The sequence below is a fragment of the Moschus berezovskii genome, chromosome 6 (genome assembly GCF_049115385.1).
Source record: "Moschus berezovskii isolate FMDL1 chromosome 6, NW_MosBer_1.0, whole genome shotgun sequence".
Lineage (NCBI taxonomy): Eukaryota > Metazoa > Chordata > Mammalia > Artiodactyla > Moschidae > Moschus > Moschus berezovskii.
In genome coordinates, this window is record NC_142465.1 from 111,798,368 (window position 1) to 111,823,393 (window position 25,026).

The 25,026-nt window shown below is 46.6% G+C and overlaps 1 protein-coding gene across 9 annotated transcripts in view; it reads left to right on the plus strand.

Annotated features, from left to right (window-relative positions):
• Window positions 1-25,026, plus strand: part of ERC1 (ELKS/RAB6-interacting/CAST family member 1) — a 277,757-nt gene that overhangs the window by 237,011 nt on the left and 15,720 nt on the right. For 7 of the 9 annotated variants that reach the window (XR_016037703.1, XM_055396335.2, XM_055396333.2 and 4 more), the window contains one exon: window positions 17,443-17,631. Coding sequence is in view for 6 of the 9 variants with exons in the window: in XM_055396335.2 (XP_055252310.1) it covers window positions 17,443-17,631 (189 nt within the window). In the remaining 3 variants the exon portion in view is untranslated. Of the gene's footprint in view, window positions 1-17,442; window positions 17,632-25,026 lie in introns of those variants that run through there. The other 2 variants (XM_055396339.2, XM_055396340.2) reach the window with 1 other exon arrangement.

Sequence of the window (25,026 nt, forward strand, 5' to 3'; positions counted from 1 at the left end):
TGTGGGAGATGGTGTAGGACAGGGAAACCTAGCGGGCTGCAGTCCACGGGGTCGCAGAGTCAGACATGACTTAGCGACTGAACAACATCCCAGTCAGTTCCTAGCGCACCTTCCAGGATACACTGTCAAATTTATCACCTACCCCTCAGCTAGCATGTGACAAGACCCCTTTTAATACCAGTTCCAGGAGACAGCCCTCATGCTTGCCTATTACATCATGTTTTCATTTTATAGAGTTATGTTTTGGAGGATGTGATCTGACTCGCATCTTATCTGAGCTATTAAACAACAGTCATGTTACAATAGGGTTCTGCAGTATTTCTTTCATTAACTTGTCCTCAACTTCTCCCTAATTTGTTATTTTCTATACATTTCTCTCTGTCTCTAGGATTACTGTCTGTTTTGGGTTAAAGGACTGTTTTCTTGAACCCGAAAATGCATCATCAACCAAAACAAAAAAGCCATTCCCCCTTGACGTCTCTGTCCTTTCTCCTGGTCCTGCGATGACGAGGTTGAAGCTTGCAGCTGGGCCTGGCGGTCGGCGTTTCTGGGATGAATTAAATGCACACACTTGATTGAGGTGTAGCTGGACTGTATCACTGTCTTCCTATTATCCTAGGAGATCAAAGCACAGCTCAAATAGAGGCTTAGTCTTTAAAATATTCAAAACAGATGGCTGGTTCTTTTTAGTGAAAATTCGGGTTTTAAGGCAAACCACTTGTTAGTGAGACTTCATGTCTTCTCATTGAAAGATAGCACGGACCGTGTACCTCCCTCTCTTCCTCAGTTTCAAGACTGGAATCATAGCCTTTCTGCCTGAGGAGGGATTTGGCAAGCCCAGGATGCTCTGACACTGTCTGGGTTCCTTTTCATGTGACTGTAATAGAAATTACTCAGCCTTTTCTTAAGGCATTTTGAGTATTCAACGAAAGTCTCTTAAATGTTTACATTCTCATAGTCACTTGTTGGTGGGTCACTATTTAAAATCTAGTGTTCACACTGTGACAGCCTCCAGAATTGAACCATGCTGTTTATCCTTGACTTCACGTTGTTACAAATTAAAATACACATTCTCCGTCCACTCTTCTGCCACTGACTCCTGGGTCCAAAAGGTACACAAAATTGAAGTCCATAAGTGTGGTCCGAGGTTTTTATCGTTTGGTTTAAAATGGACTGAAATGAGAAAATCAGCTCAGAACTATTTGTTGGGAGTCTTCCCGTGTACCTGCACTGCACTAGGTAGGTGGGTTGAAATACACATCTCAGGATTATGAAACAAATACTGAACAACAGATTTTCTCCAACAGAAAAAATGATTGTCCAAGGAGCAGTAGAAAAACCCAGGTCTGCACCAGAGACTTGAGGGTCACAGAGGAAGGGTCGGGTAGTGGTGGGCTACTGTCCACGGGGTCGCAAAGAGTAGACACGACTGAGCGACCAAGCACGGCAGGCGTGTGCCAAGCAGTTATCATGTGAATCTGGTGACCTCTCGGTGGTTCCCTGTAGGTGCTGCTGAGGGTGTCTCTCTATTAATGAATTACTTCACTTCAGTCTGTATAATAGGCTCTAGGTTCATCCATCTTACTGGAATAAATTCTCTGTTTCTGCATAACGCATTACCCCAGAACCTGGCAGCATTAAAAAACAGTGAAAGTGAAATTGAAGTCGCTCAGTCATGTCCGACTCTGTGACCCCTGGTCAGTAGCCTATAAGGCTCCTCCGTCCATGGGATTCTCCAGGCAAGAGTACTGGAGTGGGTTGCAGTTTCCTTCTCCAGGAGGTCTTCCTGACCCAGGGATTGAACCCGGGTCTCCCTCATTGCAGGAAGACTGAGCCGTCTGAGCCACCAGGGAAGCTCTAAAAAACAGTATACCTCTGTTATCGCGGTGTTTTCTTCAGGTCATGAATTTGCGAGCAGCTTGGCTTGGTAGCTCTTGCCTGAGTGTCCCTGGGGCTGCAGGCAGGATGTCAGCTGGGTCTGTAGTTTAAAGCTTGGTGGAGCCAGAGCCCACATGGGTGCATATTCACTCACGGTCCATGCCAGCCGCTGGCGGGAACCTTCAGTTCCTCTCCATTATGGACCCAAAGTGAGCAATGAAGAGAAGGCAGCAAGGAGCCACCGTGACTCTTAGGTCCTGCAATTGGAAGTCACACATGCCCGCCTCTACTGTGTCCTGTTCCTTCAGGGCGAGTCACCGAGACCATCTGGCATGGAGTGGGGCAGAGTATCTCAGGCTTCACTTTCTGAGGGCAGGAATGTCAAAGAATAGCTGGACTTACTGGCACTCTCCACAGGTATCAGGGCAGGTGACAAGCCATGAGCCTGGGGCTGCCCTTGGGGTGAATCACTATGGTCTTCATGTGCTGTGGCAACCGGTGGACGGTGGGCGGGAGGGGAGCAAGCCGGAGACACGCCAGCCCTCTGAATTTTCTGGTTATACCCATTGCCACATCCAGTTCTCTCTTCAGCCAGTGTTTTATTTTGTGTTGATATTACTATTTTTTGAAAGGGAAGAAGCTGCAGAAATTTATTGGCATTGGGAGACAGGGAGCAAATTGTATGTTTCTTTAAAACAACCAGCCAACCAACAGAACTGCTGTTGTGCTGTGTTTAGTCATGTCCGGCTCTTGTGACCCCTGTGGACTCTAGCCCGCCAGGCTTCTCTGTCCATGGAATTCTCCAGACAGGAATATTGGAGTGGGTTGCCATTCCCTTCTCCAGGGGATCTTCCTGACCCAGAGATCAAACCCACGTCTCTTGTGTCTCCTGCATTGGCAGGCAGATTCTTTACCACTGTGCCATCTGGGAAGCCCCTGATATTACTATTGATAGCAGTGATATTCATTATGAATTGAAATTTTCGCTGTAGTTATTGCCTTCTTAACTAATCTGAGAAGATTTAAGCATTCCTCTCTGATATTATATTCCCCCGCTATCTGGAATAGGTCTGCTTTAGGGATCGGCAGACCTTTTTGTAAAGGCACAGAGAGTAAGTGTTCCATCCTTTGTGATTTTTTGCCCTTTGTCGGGTCTAGCCAGCTCTGCTCATGAGGTAAGGAACCCACCACAGAAAACATGTAAATGGTGAAGGTTATTATTGTTGTTATTCAGTCTCTAAGTCATATCCAACTCTTTGCAACCCCATGGACTGCAGCATGCCAGGCTTCCCTGTCCTTTACTACATCCCAGAGTTTGCTCAGACTCATGTCTGTCAAGTCGGTGATGCCATCCAGTCATCTCATCCTCTGTTATCCCCTTCTTCTCTGGCCCTCAATCCTTCCCAGCATCAGGGTCTTCTCCAATAGTCAGCTCTTTGCATCAGGTGGCCAAAGTATTGGAGCTTCAGCATCAGTACTTCCAATGAATATTCAAGATTGATTTCCTTCAGGATTGACTAGTTTAATCTCCTTGTAGTCCAAGGGACTCTCAAGAGTCTTCTCCAACACCACAGTTCAAAAGCATCAATTCTTCAGTGCTCAGCCTTCTTTATGGTCCAGCTCTCACCTCCATTCATGACTACTGGAAAAACCATAGCTTTGACTAGACGGACCTTTGTCGCAAAGGTGATGTCTCTGCTTTTTAATCTGTTGTCTATTTGTCATTGCTTTTCTTCCAAGGAGCAAGTGTCTTTTAATTTCATGCCTGCAGTCACCATATCAGTGATTTTGGAGCCCAAGAAGATAAAGGTAATCCTGGCTGTTACCTTGTATAATATCAGTCACAACTTGTAGGTTTCTGTGCTGAGCCTCTTTTGTCATAGTCACTTGTGTATTCTCAGATAATAAAGCTTTGCTTAAACCTCAGCAACTAGTAATTGAAATGGTGATGTCTATCAGAGTTTGTGTTATGCTAAAGAATTTTAACAGAGAATAGGGGAAGGAGAGATTAATTCAGTGACTGTGCAGGAGGTTTTATTCTCAAATAGAAAAACTGGGTAGGGAAAAACATAACGGAAAACAGTCTTCCTAATTTTTGTTTTTCCCAAATCTTTTTCTTCCACCCAAAGCCTGGATGACTCCCAAGGTAAAGGGAGTGATGTCTGGAAATCGTTAATCCGTGGGATTTGTTCATGGTGTATAAAATTTTCAGAAAGAATTTGCTTTTTCAGGATGATTTCCTGATTGACTGTGGCAGACCTAAGTCCAGGCAGGACTGCTCAGAGCAGCCAAGATCCTGCTTGGGTTCTCAGATTCATGACACTTCCAGTGTGTGTGGATGGAGAGGAGATTCTTCATGTGGTTTGGTGGGGGAGTGGGGACGAGCACACAGGCAGAGCAGCGGGTGGAGGCAGGGCGCTGGTTCAGCTTGGAAGGGTGAAGGCTGCACACTGATGCTCCTGCCCGCCCCCCACCCCCACCCCCATGCTGTTCTCTGTCCATGAAGGGCTGGTGGGTGATGTCCTGGAGCGTTTCCTGCCTCTCAGTCAAGCAGGTCCTGAACTGTCCTCTTGATGAAATACAGACACAGGTCTTTCTCCCTATCTTGCCCCCTGGTCCCCCATTGCCCCTACAGGTTGTGTACAGGTACATCCTTACACACACCGAGTCACAGATGCTTCTGACCTGTCACAGGACATGTCCTGGCTGTCTCTAGCTTCAGCATCAGGAAATTCAATGCCTGTATGTAGCTCGTTTCTAACAGCACGGATACTTGTCTCTGATGTGTACACAGGGATGCAGATACATTTCCGTCTTCCCCTGCCTTCCAGGCTGTAGGAACCTTCCCTCCGTCCTGTACCTTCCCAGCCCAGCTTCCTGTCTAATGAGGCTCCACAGGGCACAGTGACCCTCGGGGACCGGAGTGGTCAGGAGCTTTCCGCTGGAGATGCTGGCATCGACACTGGTGCTGCCATCACATGGGACTGGTGGCGAAATAGCTTGTGTCTGCTCCTGCAGCTCCTCCGTGTGTACGTACACACACAGACGCACACACGCGCACACACACACACACACCTGTCCTTTTAACCCAGCCTTGAAATAACTGCCCATCACAGAAGCGTCTCCTCCAGAGCCTGGCCTCCACTTGGGAGCCCTTGACAGATCCGCTGTCACATCTCCTAGTCACTAGATAACTGCGCTTGCCTCTTTCCTTCTCTGTCTTCCTGTGGACCATGAGGCAGACCGAGTGGCTGGGCGCCCCATAGCCTAGACACTCCCGTCCGGTGACTCATTGAGAGCCTAGCTAGGTCACCTTTCATGCCCTCCTTTCACTCCCAAAGGTTAGAGAAGAAAACGAAGTGTCCTGATGAGGTCATCATTGTGTTCCGCCCAGCAGGCAACAAGCATGTCGTTGTTTTCTCAGATCCATCCTTCTGTCTTGTAAACATGTAATGAGCCAGGAAGTGATTGACCACAGCAGAGGTCCAGCAAGCGCTGGACTTCAGGCCCCAGAGGACCAGCGGGGTGGGGGGGTTGTTGCGGGCACATGGTGTGTGCATGAACTCGCAAGGAGCTGAGGCCACTGTTCTTGCCCGTGGCCAGCTGCCTTCCTGGTTTTTCCTGTGAAATTCAGTATCCACCTTCAGCTGGCTCGCCCGCTCAAAAAGTGTGAGCTCCCTCTTTTGCCTCATTTTCTCTCCCGTGCCCAGAGATTTTCCCCATAATTTGACATTCATTAGTATGCAGCCCTGTAACTTTGCTGTGGGAAAGTTATGTAAAGTATATATACATTGATGTGCATGCACACACAAACACACACACAAGTGTTTAACCCCTACATTGTTTACCAGAATACAATAAATGATTTATTATGAAGAGGCAAGCCCCAAACCAAGAGCTAAATTGAAGATGCTTCTTTCCCATCTTTATTTAAAGAGAGGGAAGAGGAATCTTGGAATACATACCTGCTCCTAGCAGCTCTGAGTCTCGCAGAGTGGGTGCTTCCTTGACTCTGTGTCCCGTCTGAGCACCGCTTTAGGGTGCCCGCTGTGAATGCCCTGGAGTCCCCTCCAGGGGTTGGCTGTCCGGCTTCTCTGCCTCCTGCAGTGTTCTGTCCGCTTGCTGCCCATTAATCTGCCCCGTCTTCATCTGGGTGTACTGTCTGCCCTCTTGTTGGCGAGTCACCTCATTTTCATGTGTTTTACAAGTTTCCGAGTACTGAAGCAAGAGCTTAGAATACCTCCCACCCCCAACCTGCTCTCTTGGCCACAGGGAGGTGGGCTCAGCCAGAGCCTCCTTCCCTCACACTGCCCTCTGTTCAAGGGGAATTTCTGGATCTGAATAAGATACCTGCATAAGGAGTAAATAGGCACAATGTAGTTAGCAGTCCTGTGGTTCAGATTCCAAGATTCATCTTATTCTGAACCCCACTCCCCATCTGCTTACAACTCTGAGTACAAAATATCTGGATCAGGAAATAGGGGAGGTTCTGTTTTGTTCTGCTGGAGTGGTAATGTGCGCTTAAGGGAAAAGTGACAACAGATTTCTGAGCTGTAAAACTGAGAGGAAATGATTGCATTTTAGTTTGTAAACGATTCCCACTGTTTTTTTTTTTTTTCCCTCATGTTTCAAACCTGTAACCTTTTCCAGTTTTCCTAAACACACTTACACTTTAACAAGCCATGAAACCCTTTTAATCTGAAACCTTGGGAGAGAGTTTTTACTCTTAGAACCAGGTATTTTTGTATATAGTAAGTTTTCTGATTAACATCTATTCATATCAGTGACGTTGTGTCACCAAACCAAACTTGGGTCTGCTTGCCCACATGCAGCAAAGCCAATCTACCGACACCAGTTTGTGGTGAGGCAAGGGGAGCATTTATTGCAGGGCCGAGCAAGGAGAACAGGCGGCTCATGCTCAAAACCCACAGTGAATATTTATAGTAGAAGTAACGTCGTCCTGGCTTCCCTGGTGGCTCAGATGGTAAAGAATCTGCCTTCTATGAAGGAGATCTGGGTTGGATCCCTGGGTCGGAAAGATCTCCTGGAGAAGGGAATGGCTACCCACTCCAGTATTCTTGCCTAGGAAATCCCACAGACGGAGGAGCCTGGCAGGGGTCAGAGTCAGACACAACTGAGCGACTAACAATTTCAGTGTCATTCTGGCTTTTGTATTTGTCATGACTTTTTGTTTTGGAAGAGGAATGCAAGGCAGTTTCCCACTCTGTAAAGTTTGTGTGGGGAGTGAAGTAGACACACATGAAAAATGGTTGACGTGGAGGGTCAGGACTTGGAACTCTGAACTTGTCTGCATTTAACTTTAGGTTATCCTTTAACTTTTCATGAAATTTTAGAAGTTTATCGACTTCCCCCCAAAAGAAATTTTTTTTTTTCAATCACTGTAGCCCCCTAGCTAGGCACAAACTCAAGCTGCTGCTGCTGCTGCTAAGTCGCTTCAGTCGTGTCCAAATCTGTGCGACCACATGGACGGCAGCCCACCAGGCTCCCCCATCCCTGGGATTCTCCAGGCAAGAACACTGGAGTGGGTTACCATTTCCTTCTCCAGTGCGTGAAAGTGAAAAGTGAAAGTGAAGTCGGTCAGTCATGTGCTAAATCACTTCAGTTGTGTCAAACTCTTAGCGACCCCATGGACTGCAGCCTACCAGGCTCCTCCGTCCATGGGATTTTCCAGGCAAGAGTACTGGAGTGGGTTGCCATTGCCTTCTCTTGTGATGAAGGTCATGCAGGTGTAAAACTTGAACCCTTCTTAGTTTGGCTTTATTGGTTATTGTGAGGGTGCGGCCCCACGAGGCGTGTGTTTGCCCAGCGTCTCTCTTGCAGATGCATAAGACAGAAGGCTGTTCTGGAATGCACAGTTGTCTTCAGTTTGTTAGGATTAAAGATGAGTAAGGACCACCACATCAAACACATGCAGGGGATCCACCGAGTGTCCTGTTTGTGCTCTAGATAGGAAGGCTAAATAAAAGGTTGAATCTCAGAGAACATTAAGAATACGGAAGTTGTTGAATTTTATAGCTTTATCTGTGAAGAACAAGTCAAACCAAGCCTTGAATCAAGATAAAGAGGTTTATTTAGCAGTTTGAAGGTTTACCTGAAAGAAACCTCAAAACAAAAGTTAAAACAGAGAGAAATCCTGAATTTGCACATTTTAATTCTCTTATACACTCAACATATTAGCTCCGTTATCTCATGATTTTTTTTAATGCAAAATAGGACCACATCTCCCTGGAGGAGGGCATGGCAGTCCACTCCAGTGTTCTTGCCTGGAGAATCCCATGGACAGGGGAGCCTGGTGGGCTACAGTCCATGGGGTTGCGTAGAGTCTGACACAACTGAAGTGATTTAGCATTCATGCATGTCATTCTTAATATTCCTGCCAGCAAAAGCTGTGTGTGGCCCGGCATAAAGGCACTCACTAAATATTTGTTAAGTCAAATATATAATTTTTTTAGTGTCAATAACATGTGTGAGTTGGTATACAGTATATCTAATTAATGTAGTAAAAATGTCATTTCCATTCACTCTGTTTTTTGAAAGAACCGCATTGTTTCACAAAGTAGCTGTGATGTCTCTGCGTTTTAACATACTGTCTAGGTTCGTCATAGCTTTTCTTCCAAGGAGCAAGCGTCTTTTCATTTTATGGTTACAGTCACCATGCAGTGATTTTTGGAGCCCAATAAAATAAAGTCACTGTTTCCATTGTTTGCCTATGTGCCATGAAGTGATGCCATGATCTTCGGGTTTTTTTTCTATGTAATTTTGATTTATTTTTTTTTAATTTTACAATATTATATTGGTTGGTTTTGCCATACATTGACATGAATTCGTCCCAGGTGTACATGAGTTCCCCCTCCTGAACCCCCCTCTCACCTCCCTCCTCCCTTTATCCTCCCTCTGGGTCATGCCCGCACACCAGCCCCGAGTATCCTGTAACATGCATTGACCCTGAACTGCTGATTCGTTTCACATATGACAACATACATGTTTCAATGTCATTCTCTCAAATCATCCCACCCTCACCCTCTCCCACAAAGTCCCAAAGACTGTTCGATACAACTGTGTCTCTTTTGCTGTCTCGTATACAGGGTTATATTTCCATCTTTCTAAATTCCATATATATGCGTTAGTATACTGTATTGGTGCGTTTCTTTCTGGCTTACTTCACTCTGTATAATAGGCTCCAGTTTCATCCACCTCATTAGAACTGATTCAGATGCATTCTTTTTGATGGCTGAGAAATACTCCATTGTGTATATGTACCAGAGCTTTCTTATCCATTCGTCTGCAGATGGACATCTAGGTTGCTTCCATGTCCTGGCTATTATAAACAGTGCTGCGATGAACATGCAATGAACATTGGAGTACATGTGTCTCTTTCAATTCTGATTTCCTCGGTGTGTATGCCCAGAAGTGCGATTGCTGGATCATATGGCAGTTCTATTTCCAGTTTTTTGAGGAATCTCCACACTGTTCTCCATAGTGGCTGTACTAGTTTGCATTCCCACCAACAGCGTAAGAGGGTTCCCTTCTCTTCACACCCTCTCCAGCATTTATTGCATGTAGACTTTTGGATAGCAGCCATTCTGACTGGTGTGAAATGGTATCTCATTGTGGTTTTGATTTGCATTTCTCTGATTATGAGGGATGTTGAGCATTTTTTCATGTGTTTGGTAACCATCTTTATGTCTTCTTTGGAGAAATGTCTGTTTAGTTCTTTGGCCCATTTTTTGATTGGGTCATTTATTTTTCTGGAATTGAGCTGCAGGAGCTGCTTGTATATTTTGGAGATTAATCCTTTATCAGTTGCTTCATTTGCTATTATTTTCTCCCATTCTGAAGGCTGTCTTTTCACCTTACTTATAGTTTCCTTTGCTGTGCAGAAGCTTTTGATTTTAATTAGGTCCCATTTGTTTATTTTTGCTTTTATTTCCAATATACTGGGAGGTGGGTCTTGGAGGATCCTGCTGTGATTTATGTCGGAGAGTGTTTTGCCTACGTTCTCCTCTAGGAGTTTTATAGTTTCTGGTCTTACATTTAGCTCTCTAATCCATTTTGAGTTTATTTTGGTGTATGGTGTTAGGAAGTGTTCTAGTTTCATTCTTTTACAAGTGGCTGACCAGTTTTCCCAGCACCACTTGTTAAAGAGACTGTCTTTTCTCCATTGTACATTCTTGCCTCCTTTGTCAAAGATAAGGTGTCCATAGGTGCGTGGATTTATCTCTGGGCTTTCTATTTTGTTCCATTGATCTATATTTCTGTCTTTATGCCAGTACCATACTGTCTTGATGACTGTGGCTTTGTAGTAGAGCCTGAAGTCTGGCCAGGTTAATTCCCCCAGTTCCATTCTTCTTCCTCAAGATTGCTTTGGCTATTTGAGGTTTTTTGTATTTCCATACAAATTGTGAGATTATTTGTTCTAGTTCTGTGAAAAATGTTGTTGGTAGCTTGATAGGGCTTGCATTGAATGTATAAATTACTTTGGGTAGTATACTCATTTTTACAATATTTATTCTTCCAATCCACGAACACAGTATATTTCTCCATCTATTAGTGTCCTCTTTGATTACTTTCACTAGTGTTTTATAGTTTTCTATGTACAAGTCTTTTGTTTCCTTAGGTAGATATATTCCTAAGTATTTAATTCTTTTCATTGCAAGAGTGAATGGAATAGTTTCCTTAATTTCTCTATTTTCTCATTATTAGTGTATAGGAATGCAAGGGATTTCTGTGTGTTGATTTTATATCCTGCAATTTTACTGTAATCATTGATTAGCTCTAGTAGTTTTCTGGTAGAGTCTTTAGGGTTTTCTGTGTAGAGGATCATGTCATCAGCGAACAGTGAAATCTTTACTTCTTCTTTTCCAATTTGTATTCCTTTTATGTCTTTTTCTGCTCTGATTGCTGTGGCCAAAACTTCCAGAACTATGTTGAATAGTAGTGGTGAGAGTGGGCACCCTTGTCTTGTTCCTGACTTTAGGGGAAATGCTTTCAGTTTTTCACCATTGAGGATAATGTTTGCTGTGGGTTTGTCATATATAGCTTTTATTATGTTAAGGTATGTCCCTTCTATTCCCACTTTCTGGAGGGTTTTTATCATAAATGGATGTTGAATTTTGTCGAAGGCTTTCTCTGCATCTATTGAGATAATCATATGATTTTTATTTTTCAGTTTGTTAATGTGGTGTATTACGTTGATTGATTTGCGGATATTGAAGAATCCTTGCATTCCTGGGATAAAGCCCACTTGGTCATGATGTATGGTCTTCTTTTTTGAAAGAACCGCATTGTTTCACAAAGTAGCTGTGATGTCTCTGCGTTTTAACATACTGTCTAGGTTCGTCATAGCTTTTCTTCCAAGGAGCAAGCGTCTTTTCATTTTATGGTTACAGTCACCATGCAGTGATTTTTGGAGCCCAATAAAATAAAGTCACTGTTTCCATTGTTTGCCTATGTGCCATGAAGTGATGCCATGATCTTCGTTTTTTGAATGTTGAATTTTAAGTCAACTTTTTCATTCTCCTCACTTTTCATCACTTTAATCAAGAGGCTCTTTAGTTCTTCTTCACTTTCTGCCATAAGGGTAGGGTCACCTGCATATCTGAGGTTATTGATATTTCTCCCTGCAGTCTTTTGCAAACCTGTTTCCAGCTTGTGCTTCATCCAGCCTGGCATTTCACATGATGTACTCTGCATATAAGTTAAATAAGCAGGGTGACAGTATACAGCCTTGAAGTGCTCCTTTCCCAATTTGGAACCAGTCCATTGTTCCATGTCTGGTTCTAACTAGAAATACCCGTGTTGCTGCAGATGGCATTATTTCATTCTTTTTCTTGGCTGAGTAATAGTTCACTGTATACATGTATAACATCTTCTTTATCCATCCCTTTGTCAATGGACATTTAGGCTGCTTCTGTGTCTTGGCTACTGTAAATAGTGCTGCAGTGAACATTGGGGTCCACATATCCTCTCAAATCATGTTTTTTCTCCAGATTTTTGCCCAGGAGTGGGGTTGCAGAGTCATATGGTATCTCTGTTTTTAGTTTTTTAAGGGACTTCTGTACTGTTCTCCTGGAGAAGGCAATGGCACCCCACTCCAGTACTCTTGCCTGGAAAATCCCATGGATGGAGGAGCCTGGTAGGCTGCAATCCATGGGGTTGCAAAGAGTCGCATCATGACCGAGTGACTTCACTTTCACTTTTCACTTTCACACATTGGAGAAGGAAATGGCAACCCACTCGAGTGTTCTTGCCTGGAGAATCCCAGGGATGGGGGAGCCTGGTGGGCTGCATCTATGGGGTCATGCAGTCGGACACGACTGAAGCGACTTAGCAGCAGCAGCAGCATACTGTTCTCCACAGTGGCTGTACCAATTTACATCCCCACCAACAGTGTAGGAGCATTCCCTGCTCTCCATACCCTCTCCAGCATTTGTTTTTTCTGGATTTTTTGATGATTACCTTTCTGCCTGCTGTGAGGTGATACCTCATTGTACCTTTGATTTGCATTTATCTGATAACTAGTGATGTTGAACGTCTTTTCATGTACCTGTTCCCTTTTGCTTGCCTCCATTTTTACTTTTCAAAGTTCAGCTTTCTGCTGGGGCTTCTGGACAGGAACATCATTAAGAGAATAATGTTTTTGGGAAGTCAGTGAGTTGGTTGTTCTGGGACTTTCTTGATGAGCCTACCTTGGGGGGCAGCAGTGTGATGGTGACCCAGTGAGAAATCAAAACTGCCTCTGGTGTTTATGCAGTAATTCAGGAACATCTGAATGTGCCTCCCAGGATGTCAGCAGACAGAAGGAAGAACAAGAGGATCTTTTAATGACAGAGAAATCATCAGTACAAAAATACTTTGCCAGGAACAAAGTAAATGATCAGTTAATGTTAATTCTCTTAAAAAATGGAGACGGCAATGGCACCCCACTCCAGTACTTTTGCCTGGAAAATCCCATGGATGGAGGAGCCTGGTAGGCTGCATTCCATGGGGTCACTAGGAGTCGGACACGACTGAGTGACTTCACTTTCACTTTTCACTTTCATGCATTGGAGAAGGAAATGGCAACCCACTCCAGTGTTCTTGCCTGGAGAATCCCAGGGACGGGGGAGCCTGGTGGGCTGCCGTCCATGGGGTCGCACAGATTTGGACACGACTGAAGCGACTTAGCAGCAGCAGCTTAAAAAATAGTAGCATCTTTTAAACAGTAAAACATTAGTACCACAAGGGCAAACATAGTAAGTCCCACATAATGTTCAGTACAAGGTATAAAACCTCTGCTCTCAAAATGTGCTCCCAGAATGTGTCACAACCAGCCACCCTATACTTAGGAAGGTCTGATGCAGAAACAGTGGGGAGAGGAGAGCAGGCCATGGACTTGATCGCATGTCCCATCCTGGCGCAGGCAGGTGTGTCCCCATCTCTTAGATGAATGGGCTGCAGAAACGGGATGCTGTAGAGTTTTCCATTACAATCTGTATCATAGCATACAGGAGCAACTCACCTGTCTTCTAAAACACCTCTGGCCTCCATCCGTACTCAAGTGAAGGGGAGGTTAAGATAAACACCTTCCGGAGGTCACTTTATGTCATCACACACTGGCCTCTGAAGCCATTTTGAGGATCTGACTCATAAGCAAGTAAATCCTGGCCAGAAGAAACAAAGCTTTCAGGACATCGACTGAAAGGCTCTCATCTGTTCTTTTAAATTATTTTCCTTAACAGCTTGGTAAATGTAGGATTTGGGGAATGTTGTCATTTTGGCATTCTGTTTGATAGAAGCAAAGGTTACCTGGACAAGTTCATTTTTTAATTTCTTTTTGTGAAAGGAAAAAAAAGATAACTCTAGTTCTGCACAGCTGTAGAACTGTGATGTGGCCTGACCACCTTGCTTTTGGTGGGACGTCTTACCAATCCTCTGAAGTCTGTGTGGACCAGAGACAACTTCTGGGTCCTGTGAGTGTCCTCTTCCTACTTGGCGAGTGTCCCTCTTCCCTCCTGAGGTTAGGCGGTCACAGTTCTTCCTTGTGGGGAATACAGTTTCTTTTCTGAGTGGTCAGCCCAAGTTAGACTTGGGGGGGAGGGGAGAGATAAGGGCATTTTCCCCGTGATGGACATGGCTAAATGTGTCTCAGGGAGGCTACAGTGACTTTTGTTTTAATGGACACATTCAGAGACTGCTTGCTGGGCAGTTTCATGTGCTTTCATGGAGTAAGCTCTCTAGTTTTTTGTTTTGTTTTTAAAAAGCAGTTCCCTTTAACGTGAGGAAAAAAGGGTATCTTGGCCATTGTATAGAAAAGAGAATTTTTATCCTGGAAAAAAGTTTTCAAATTCTGTTATTTTTGTAACTTTTCAGTTGGACTTTGAAAAATTACAGAGTGCAAAACATTACGTATTTTGTTATCAGTTAGCACCTGAGCATGAAATATATTTAAGTCAGTGTGAGATTCATCTCTGATTAAGAACAGAGGCCTGAGAGTCCACTTTTTCATTCCCAGCCATACAGCAGTGAGCTAGCATGTTTCCAGATTCCATTTTACTATAAGAAATTTGACCTTCCCCTTACCACCATTTATCAGATTGTCTTCATGCTTTTTTATGTCAGTTTTCCAACTCAAACAGTAATTACCTAGGGTATCAGCTCTTTCTGCCTTGTAGCCCAAATGTGATGGCAACTATATGTAGACACACACACACAAAATGGGAATAAGTTGCACAAATCCAATGAAAATCCCCAAAGTGATTTTTTTTTTTTTAAATCAGCCTGTCCAGGAAAGAGGCTGGAGGAGGCCAGGCTGGAAACATGGCTGCGGTGTGCGGCGGCATGAGGGGTGTGGAGGGAACAACGACCAGACAGTTGGATTGTTGATGTGCACGGCGGGCTTGCATTTAAAGTGTGGCCTGGAACTTGCTTTGAAACTCAGTTTCTGAGCTCTATACAGTGTGGATACGCATTTGTGGCCAGAAAGAAAACCTGAGTCTTTTCTGAGAGATTACCGTGGTTTGTGGAAAGCTGTCCAACTTCCCCACTCTCCAGACCTCCTGCTTTATTGAAACAGCTCTTCCTTCTGCGGCTGGCAGTGTTGACACCACAGGCAACACAGGGCTCGGACCTGGAGGGGTCCCTTAAGAGCCCAGAGCCTTCCCCCCACCCCCAGCCCCTGAGTGTATCACCTTTGTTCCCAGATAGTTATGTGAGTGTGTGTGTTTCAAAAATAATAATGTTCAATTGATTCACTTTCTCTGGTTTTCCTAGCCAGGCTCCAACTTCTGTATCATATACCATGTGGGTCTGCACTCTGATCTCTCTAGTAAGTTAGAGATTGTTTTAGCCACTAAGCCGAGGCTCTTGCCTATCTTAATTATTTCATGGAAATAGCATTAGAAACAGGAAATGTGATATATTTATAAAGCAACCATTAAAAATCATGTTTTCCAGGAATACGTAATGTCGTGAATAGGACTCACAATATAACATTAAATGGATAAACAGAGTCTTAAGCAAAATGTGGTATGACACATTTAAAAGTTGATTTATGTAAGTTTATAAAAAGACTTAGAAGAAAATCAGCAAAATGTTGCAAGTGCTATTCTTGATGGAAAACCTATAGACTGTTTATTCTTTCCTGTTTCCCCCCATACTTTTCAGAGTAAAATCTGCATTGATTTCTTAATAATTAAAAAAAAAACATAAAACTGTATTTTAGAAACTCTTAAAAGGAAATAAGGAAAGTGGCAGGGGAGTCCTTTGGAGAGAGGTGGGTGGCAGAATTCAGCATACCAGGCCTCATTTCTCCTGACTTGAAGATTAGCAAGCTCCTTATCAGGGCGTCCTACTGGTGAAAAATGCCAGCCCAGCGACACAGCAGGTGCAGACTCTGCCCAGAGCCCAGGGAGCGTTGGGTATGTGCCAGCATCTGCAGGGTTGGCAGACACCACGGGGGCTGGGTGTCAGGCAGATGCTGTGCCTGCAGTTCAGAATCGGAGACAGGGGGACCAGCCCAGCCCCTCTTCCGCCCTCCAGGCTCGCCCAGCACCGAGGGCCTGGCCAAAACTGTCCCAAGAGCTGTCTGATGAGGTCGTGTGTTGTGCGATGTGCTCTCCGTGGGAGCTGAGACGGTGGTCATTCCTCAGGGTAAAGGGAATGTGAGACAGCGTTGTCCCGTCTCTGGAGAGAAGCAGAACCCTCATGGAGCTGGTCTCGCCCAGCTGGGGCTCAGGTGTCAGGGCTGTGCGAGGATTCGTCCGTCGCATCTAAGAGGAGGGTCGATGCCTCTGTGAGTCGAGTGCGGGGGCTCCAGCCAGGACAAGGCAGATCCCGTTGTGAGTTCACTCGTCACCCCTCCCCCTCCAGGGACAGAGGCATCTTTTGTTCCAGGAGGTGGAGGGACACGCGCGTGCATCAGGCTTTCAGATGAGCTCGTTTCACTTGCAGTGTTTGTGTGTGTGTGTAGTTGTGTAGTTGCTAAGTCGTGTCCAACTCTTCGCGACCCCGTGGACTGTAGCCTGCCAGGCTCCCCTGTTCATGGGGTTCTCCAGGCAAAAACACCAGAGTGGGTTGCCATTTCCTCCTCCGGGGGATCATCCTGACCCAGGACCAAACCCACACCTCCGGCATTGGCAGGCAGGTTCTTCATCAGTGAGCCACCAGTGAAGCCCCTGAACCTGAGTTTGTCTCTGTTTTGCACGTCTCTTCATTTGTGTTGTTTTTAAATTGCACGTAAGAGATACCATACAGTGTCGTACAAGTCTCTTCTCCACTCTTGGCTGCCCTAAACCCAGTGCAATGCCATGGCATGGAGGTGGTGGGAACAGAGCATTACCAGGTAGATAATGGGATCATTCACGGGAAAGCCATGAATGTTGCTTCCCAATGGGTAGTCATGGCCACTGAGCGTGGAGTGCTGTGTGAGCAGGACTCTGGAGGCGGGGTGAAGGGACAGAGGGTGGACTAGGTGTTCTTTGAGTTCCCCAAGCTGGGTCGGAAGGAAAAGACAAGGGACGGGGGAGTCTGGTCATTGTACTCCTTTTCCCTCCCAGCCCAGCTTTGGGGACTCAAAGAATGCCTAGGGTTTGTGTAGCTGCCCGTAAATAGGTGGGAGAGCAGTTGTGAAATAAAAATAGAAAAAGAGCTGAAGTAGTGTTCGCGTGTTTCTCTTCAGCTGCTTTCGCTCCTGGCTGCAGAGTGGGGGTCATGGGGTCCCAGCCCCTCGTAGACGGTGGTTGTGTTGTCAGTCGGCTGTGCCTCCGCTCCTTCTCTCTGTAGCAGGAATGTCATCTCTGCAAAAACAAGCCAGTCCTGTGCTTAGTCCCCACCTGAACACGGAATCCCATCTCACGCTGGTGTCCATGCCGGTGTCCCCCACGTGGCTCCCAGCACAGTGATGGGTGGGTGTGGCTTCGTAGATGCGCAGGTGTGCGGACAGAGAGGGCAGTTAGTGGTCACAAGAGCTCTGGTCTCACTCTGTCTCTCTGCCTTGGGAGCGCAAAGAGACTGGAACTTCTCGTTTCAGGCTGACCTTGACATTCCTCATTTTTTTCGCCTCAGATCATCCAGTCCCTCCTAGAACTTGACCAAAACAGAAGCAAGCTCAAGTTGTACATCAGACACCTGACCGCCCTCTGCCACGACCGAGACCCCCTGATCCTCCGAGGACTCACTCCACCAGCCGCCTATAAGCTGGACGACGACCAGGCAGCGTGGGAGAATGAGCTGCAGAAGATGACCCAGGAACAGGTAAGGCCCCACTGGGCTCAGGCGGCAGCCCGGCCGAAGCCAGCCGCTCTGTAAGCTGATGCGTTAGAAGCTGCCTTGGGGAATTCAGGGTTCAGAACCAAGACTCTTAACAGGGGTTGGTTCTTCAGTAGAAATCAGGAGCCGCTGTGTGAAGTAAGTCCCGTTTGTTCTTCCTTCAGTGTAACTTGCTGAAGAATCGGAAAGGGCTGGTTGAGAAGGCAGAAGCAAATTGGGAGAGCAGCACTGACGTATATACACGGCCACGTGTGAAATAGAGAGCTAGCGGGAAGCTGACATAGCACAGGGAGCTCAGCTCGGTGCCCTTCGGTGACCGAGAGAGGTGAGATGGCAGCGGGAGGGAAGCTGCAGAGGGAGCGCATGCATACGCACACGGCTGATTCGCTTCATTGTACAGCAGGGACTGACGCGACATCGTAAAGCAACGATGCTCCCGAAAAGAAGGAGAATAAAGTTTTCTTTCCTTTCTTTCTTCTCTCTCACAAAAAGAAGGGAGGCAGTTAAGGGGCATGTGATGGTGGCCACGGATGGGAAGTCTGACCTACAGGACCCCTGACAGGTCAGCTGTCTCTCAGGAACTGTGGGTCATGACCTACTGAGTTTTTCAAATAAGAGAACCATGAGATGAATGAATTTAGGTGATCCCCGCCCCCTGCACCCCCCCGCTACATTTTCTGTTTAGTGCTGTCCGTAAAATCCATCGGTTCTCTTTTTTTCCATGTTATGATTTTTGGGTTCAGTAGCAAAATGAGAAGGCTAGTCCAGAGACAAAAAACATGAATGGAAGAACCAAGGAGAAAACAGGATGAGGGCAGACATGGAGAGCAGCTGTGGAAAGCGGAGGAAAGGAAAGTTGAGCCAACACTGAGACATAAACATAGAAAAAGAGCTGGAGTAGTGTTCGAGTGTTTATCTTCAGCTGCTTTCACTCCTGGCTGCAGAGTGGGGGTCATGGTGTCCCAGCCCCTCGTGGACGGTGGTCATGTTGTCGATCGGCTTTGCCTCTGCTCCAGAGGGTTGAAGCCGTGCTCTGTCTCCCAGCTGAATGCATCCTGCTTGTTCACTGGTAATGCGAGAGGGGAGGCTGTGTCAAATAGGACACTCCTGTGATTCAGGGCCGCAGGCAGCGATGACAGCACAGGTGGTCGATACATGTGCTGTGGGGTCACAGTGGGACTGACTCCCAGGTGTGGACGTTCCCTAAAACCATGCACGTTTAAGGGCCTGTCAGTCACCCACCTGACTGGTGTGATGGAAGGCAAGGCCTACCTCTCAAATTTAAGGTGGTACCATGGAAATTGCACTTTCTTCTTGAAAGGGAAAATTTCACAGGAAAGATTTAGATTGAATTTCTGATAGGTTCATTTAATATTAGTAACTATGCAGTTAAAATACCACTGGAAGCCCACTGAAAACAGAGCACATAGCTAGTTAATTTTAGAAACTTCAAAATCTTGCAGAGACAGGGCATCTCAAAGCAGGAACGGTGATATATCCAAGTTTGTCGTCGTCGTTGTTTAGTACCTAAGTTGTGTCCACTTGTTTTCAACCCCGTGGACTGTAGCCCACCAGGCTGCTCAATCTATGGGATTTCCCAGGCAAGAATACTGGAGTGGGTTGTCATTTCCTTCTCCAGGGGATATTTGTGACCCAGGAATCAAACCCCAGGTCTCCTGCTTTGGCAGGTGAATTCTTCACCACTGAGCTGCCAGGGAAGCCCCATACAGTGGATTACAGGTGAGGAGATGAACTCCCTGTAGACAGCCTGTTTGCCCCACACCCGTGAGTAGACATCATGAGAAGGCGGACTTCGGCAGAGAGAGCATATAGGTCTGTCCAGCGGAAGACCAGGCGGCGCCTCTGGGGTCACCTCTTCCCCAGAGGAGAAGGTTGTGGGAGGGGCCAGCACTGGGAGGTGATTGCAGTCAGATTAGTTCTTGGCCTTTTTCCAACCCTGGTTGTCAGTTATTCTAGTGTAAAGGGGATGTAAACTAACCCCTCAGTTTAGGGCTGTATTCGAATGTGACCTCCTAGCCCAAACTCCACCAAAAGAAAAAAATTAGGTAAAAGACTTGAGGAAGATTAGAGTATTAAAAAATAAACATTTTTAAAGGGTGGATTACACAGAAAAATTTAAAAGACAAAGCATGGAGCTCAGTTACTGGATGAAGGCTTTTGTCTCAGTGGTGAGGAAGCCTGTGTTTCTCTTTTCATATTCTACTGAGGACAGAAGCATACATGCTAAGTCACTTCAGTCGTGTCCAGCTCTTTGTGACCTCATGGACTGTAGCCTTCCAGACTCCTCTGTCCGTGGGATTCTTCAGGCAAGAATACTGGAGTGGGTTGCCATATCTTTCTTCAAGATGAGAGTGTACTCAGTTATAAAATAAATATTTCAGTTAGACATAGGGAAGAATCTGAACGTAGAATTGTGACCATGGGACAAAGTGCAGAGAAGTGTGTTAATAGAATTTCCTTTCGGAGAGATTTAGAAGCAGTGGTTGAGCCCCAGACACTCTGTGGTCTTCCCCAGCCCTGGCATACCTGTCAGCACTGTCCCGATTGATGTTGATCATCTCATCCTGCCAGTAGACACGTGCGACCTACGTGCTGAATGAGTGAATATTTTTTAAAGGGCACTTTTTGTTTTTAAAACCTTAGTAGCCCTGGAATTCTAGGTGAAGTCAGTGTTTGGGTTCTAAAACTGAGCCTTTGTAAACCAACGCTTCCCAGGTGGCTCAGAGGTAAAGAATCCACCTGTCAATGCAAGAGCCCTGGGTTCTATCCCTGGGTCGGGAAGATCCCCTGGAGAAGGAAATGGCAACCCACTCCAGTATTCTTGCCTGGAGAATCCCATGGACAGAGGAACCTGGCGGGCTGCAGTACATGGGGTCTCAGAGTCACACGACTGAGCGACTAAGCCCACAAACCAAGGATTAGCAGTAGATGGTTGTTTTTAAGCCTTACTAAAGAAATGCATCTGAGTTCTAGATATTAGCAAGGTGCTAAGATTACCCCCAGTTCAGCAGGCATAGAGAATAAAACACTAAACATGAGAGGAGAAAATGAAAAGTTATACTTCATCAAAACTTGAAGTTTCAGTTCATCAGAATACTGGGAGGAAATATTCACAGTATATGTATCAAACTAAGGACGTGAATCGAGGAGGTACTTTTTAAAATCATAAACAAAAAGACAAAACAGCATAATTTTTAAATGGGCAGAAGACGTGAACCAACACTTCACAACAGAAAATACACAAACCAAGCACATGAACACAGTGCCCACATGTAAACAAAAGTCACAAGGAGATAGCACCACAGTCCCACAAAAGTGGCTAAAATTCACCAAGTGTTCATGGTTACATGGAGCAGCTAGAACTCTTGCTCACTGTGCTAAGCGTTTAGAATGGCCCTGATGTTGAGAAAGACTGAGGGCAGGAGTAGAAGGGGGCGATAGAGGATGAGGTGGTTGAATGGCATCGCTGACTCAGTGGACGTGAGTTTGGGCAAACTCCAGGGGTCAGACAGGGAAGCCTGGCGTGCTGCAGTCCACGGGGTCACAAAGAGCCAGACACAGCTGAGTGAGCAACAGTAACCCAGGGGGCTCCTGGGGCCCTAACTGCCCCTTAGGTGATTGTTTCAGGCCTTCGAACAACCAGCTTCCAGACCGACTCTGGAAATGGCCCTCCACGTGAATCCAGGGGCCTGCCTCTTCGAGCAAGGGGTGCTAGAGAGCCTTGTTAACGACCACTGATTTCGACATCCTCCCTTGGAGGCTGCACGGCCTGCTGGTGACGTCGGTGCAGAGTGCTCTGAACAGAACTTAGTAGCTGGGCCTTTCCTTAAAGCTGCTTCACAGACATCCGGGGATAAAGTGTGGCTTCACCCACGCTTCCAGGGGCCCAGGCTCCCCGTGTGCCGAACCTTGAGCATCCACTGAGCCAGACTGGACTGAAGGGTCCCTGGGGTCTCCCATCTTGAAGTCTAGTGGCTGTGGGAACATTTTCCTTTCAAACGCAACGTTCCCCAAGAGCTTTCAAATCACATCACACACGCTTCCCGTTAACAGCCCCAAATGAATGACTGTCCAGCCCCCTGCAACCTTCTCCGCGTCATTTCAGCTGCTATATTAGCGCGTTGAGCCTGCCCCCCACCACTGTGCATGGTCCTCTCTACAATGGTCTTGAGTCCCCGAGGTCCCTCAGCAGCCCTCGTGACCCTGGAACTTTGGTCAGTACTGGAGCCCCTTCCATGGCCGCGCTGAATTGCTGGGCCAGGAGCTTGTAAAAGGTCATTCTGTCGTCTCACCAGGGAGCCAGGAGACCACCCAGGGAAGGTGTCAAGTCGGCACTAAGAAGGCAAAAATCAAGCAAGGGAGGGAGCCTTGCCCTCCTCCCTCCCTGTCACAAGGTCCTGGAGTCAGGGGCCACGTGCTGGATGGAGAGTGTGCACTGACCACACACCACTGCCGCCAAGGCCACTGCCCTCTGTCCTGCTCGGCCGCAGTGACTCGTGGGCGTGGGTGAGCCGTGTGCTGGTTTAGCACTTAAACCTCAGCCACAACAGAGCCTTGTCGTCCCGAAGCCTTCAGCGTTAGAGGTCTCACTAGTTGTCTGGGTGGTTTGTTATCTATTTCTGATCCTCCCCCTCTGACACACTCAATTCTGAGAGCCAGACCAAACCCGCTGGACTGGCCGGCCGTGTCCGTGGTTCCCAGAACCCAGCTGCTGCCCTTCGGCCCCTGTGGCAGAGAGAGATGTTCCCCTCTGTGTGGGCAAGGCCGTCTCTCAGCATAGATGTCTCTGCTCACATTAGTTAACAGGTTTGGAGGAGATGATGTGAGGTGTTACCCACTGAGAGTCTGCCGGGCGGGAATCCCGCTTAAATTCCACACTGTGTTTGGACTGTTGCATAAACTCCTTTCAGAATGAGGAAACATTTTTAAAGAGTGGGTCATGGCATATATATATATATTATCCATTTTGGAACCGAGTCCATTGTTATAACTATTACAGCACCAAAAGATTGCATAACAAAGTATAAAATTAATTTCTAGAGCTGTATGATACTCAAATTCTGTGGTGCTCAAGAACCGTAGATATCAGTGTTGGATAGTATTGTCTTGGAAGGTATACACGAAGCATGGAGAAACAGGCAGTAATATTTACATATTATAGAAAATGTGTTTAACAAAATCTGTGTCCTAAGATTTAAAAAACAAAAAAGCCTCCACACATTCTCAAGCCTGCAGCTCTGTCCCAGCAAGTGGGGACAGGGAGGTCCCCACAGGCCAAGGTCCGTCTCTGCCTAAGGACTCACTGCATCTGAACACCTCCACCCACTGGGTCCCTGGCTTGTTCTTTCAGATTCACAGGGAGACAGCTGACAAATTGTAAGATGTTTCAAGTGGGCAGGGTGGTGATTGCTGACTTTGTGAAAATATTCCCCTCATCAAGTTAATTTATCACCTCTCATTACCTACCTTTTTTAAAGTTCTATGTTCTTAGCAAATTTCAGTTATATAAGACAGTGTTAACAACTGTGGTCACAGCTGGCTTGTTGTTTGAACGGGACAATACATCAGAGTCCTTTGGTGTTCTGGGACATTTTTACATGTGAGGATTCCACCTTCTTCTGACTCTTAAACTTCAGTATCTCGGGAGCCAGTCAGACCGATGTTAATGTCCTGCTGTGCGTGGAGGGGGGTGTCTGTTCCCACTTCCGTCTTTTGTCAGCGTGTCTTCCACCTCTTTCTCTGTTCACTCCCTTCCCTAGCTCATTCAGAGAAGGTGTAACACCTGTGTCAGGATGGAATCTCTCAGGAAGGAGTCTAACCTGGGAGGTCAAATATCACGTAGAAAAACCCAGATTATCTTAGCCAGAGGCGAATACTTCAGGCAGGAAATACTTTAGAAGTGTCCAGACTTAAGTAGGCTGGAGATGAAGACATTAGTCCGTTAGTGACATCTGCAAGTTCAGCGGAGAATTACCAGAAAGCAGGAGTTGGTTTATGGCAGATGACTATCTAAACCCGAACTGTCCCATCACTGTCCATGCCTGGGTCCAGCCCCCGTTGTCCCCAGGGAGCTTACTTTGGGGTAACAGGTGTCAGCAGCTGTGTTTCGGTCCTATACATCCATTGACCCCAGTTCATGTGGGTCACTTGACTCCAGGTTGTTGACTCACAAAACCACGACTGACTGTAGCCTTCAGAAGACGATAAGCAGCCGTGAGTGACATGGGGACTCTGAGATCTGGGGGTTAGCAGGCAAGACCAGATGTCCTGTGAAACTGGCCTCTGAGGTGGGGACAGGCCCTCTGTCTCTCTCCGGAGCACTGGTGTGTGAAGACAGCAGAGTTTGACCCCCTGGTTGCTGGCTGCTGGGGCATGGGGAATGAACCCTGGGTTTCTTGGGACTCAGGCTCTACCAGTCTACACGACACTGGCCACTTGGCCTCCTCAGGCCTCGCACACCTTCCCTGAAGGTTAGAGAACTGAACTGCGAGTACTGTTAGCTCCTTTCCAGGCGTGAGTCTCAGTTTCAGAATTGGCCTGCTTTTAGGTCTTGTGGGTCCACTGTTGGATATTTTGTCGGGGAGGGGATTAGTGTAGAAAACTAAACTGTGTGCTTTGTACAGATACAGGGTCACCACAAATCTGATGTGCTTTATTCTCTTCGGGGCCGGGATGTTGCCGCAGGGCTTTCAATGCTGGGCAGCAAAGATGTCCTTGGTTTGTTTTTATCTTTGCTCAGTTTTTAACTATTGGAAAGCCTAGCTCCTCCCCCAGGGCACATGGCAAGTGTTCATCCAGAGACTAGGGAGCGCCTCCCGTGTGCAGGGCTTAATTTAACGAGCTCTTGAAGGTCCTGGAATGGCATTTGTGATGTTCATGCTTCGAGAGGCTTCAGGGCTGGGCTTTGTTCCCTCCTTGTCGCCCGACATGAGGGAAGGAGAGGAGGACGGTCCTTTATGTCCCTGGGTGCACTTCAAGAAGGTCACCATGCAGTTGCGTGTTGTCACCGGGGAACCGACGGTGATGGATCTCGGTGGTGGAGTGAGCGGACTCTTTCCAGATTCATCCTGGAGGAGCCGTGACACCATGTTCACTTCTGTCATAAGCGGCAGCAGCCTCTCCTTCTTAGAAAGACAGACCCAGCGTTGGCGGGCAGAGGGTTCATTGCAAGGCAGGCAAGGGCAAGGAGAAGCCCCAGCAGCAACGTCCCGGCCACCAGCATGGCCAGTCAGCTTGCAGAGTCCAGGGCAGGGTGGCCAGCAGCTGGAGTCAGGGAGACCTTGGGAAGAAACCCGGAAAGTTCAAGCTGCAAACCCGGTCTTGAGATAGAAGGACGAGAGGGCTTCACAGTTTACTGTA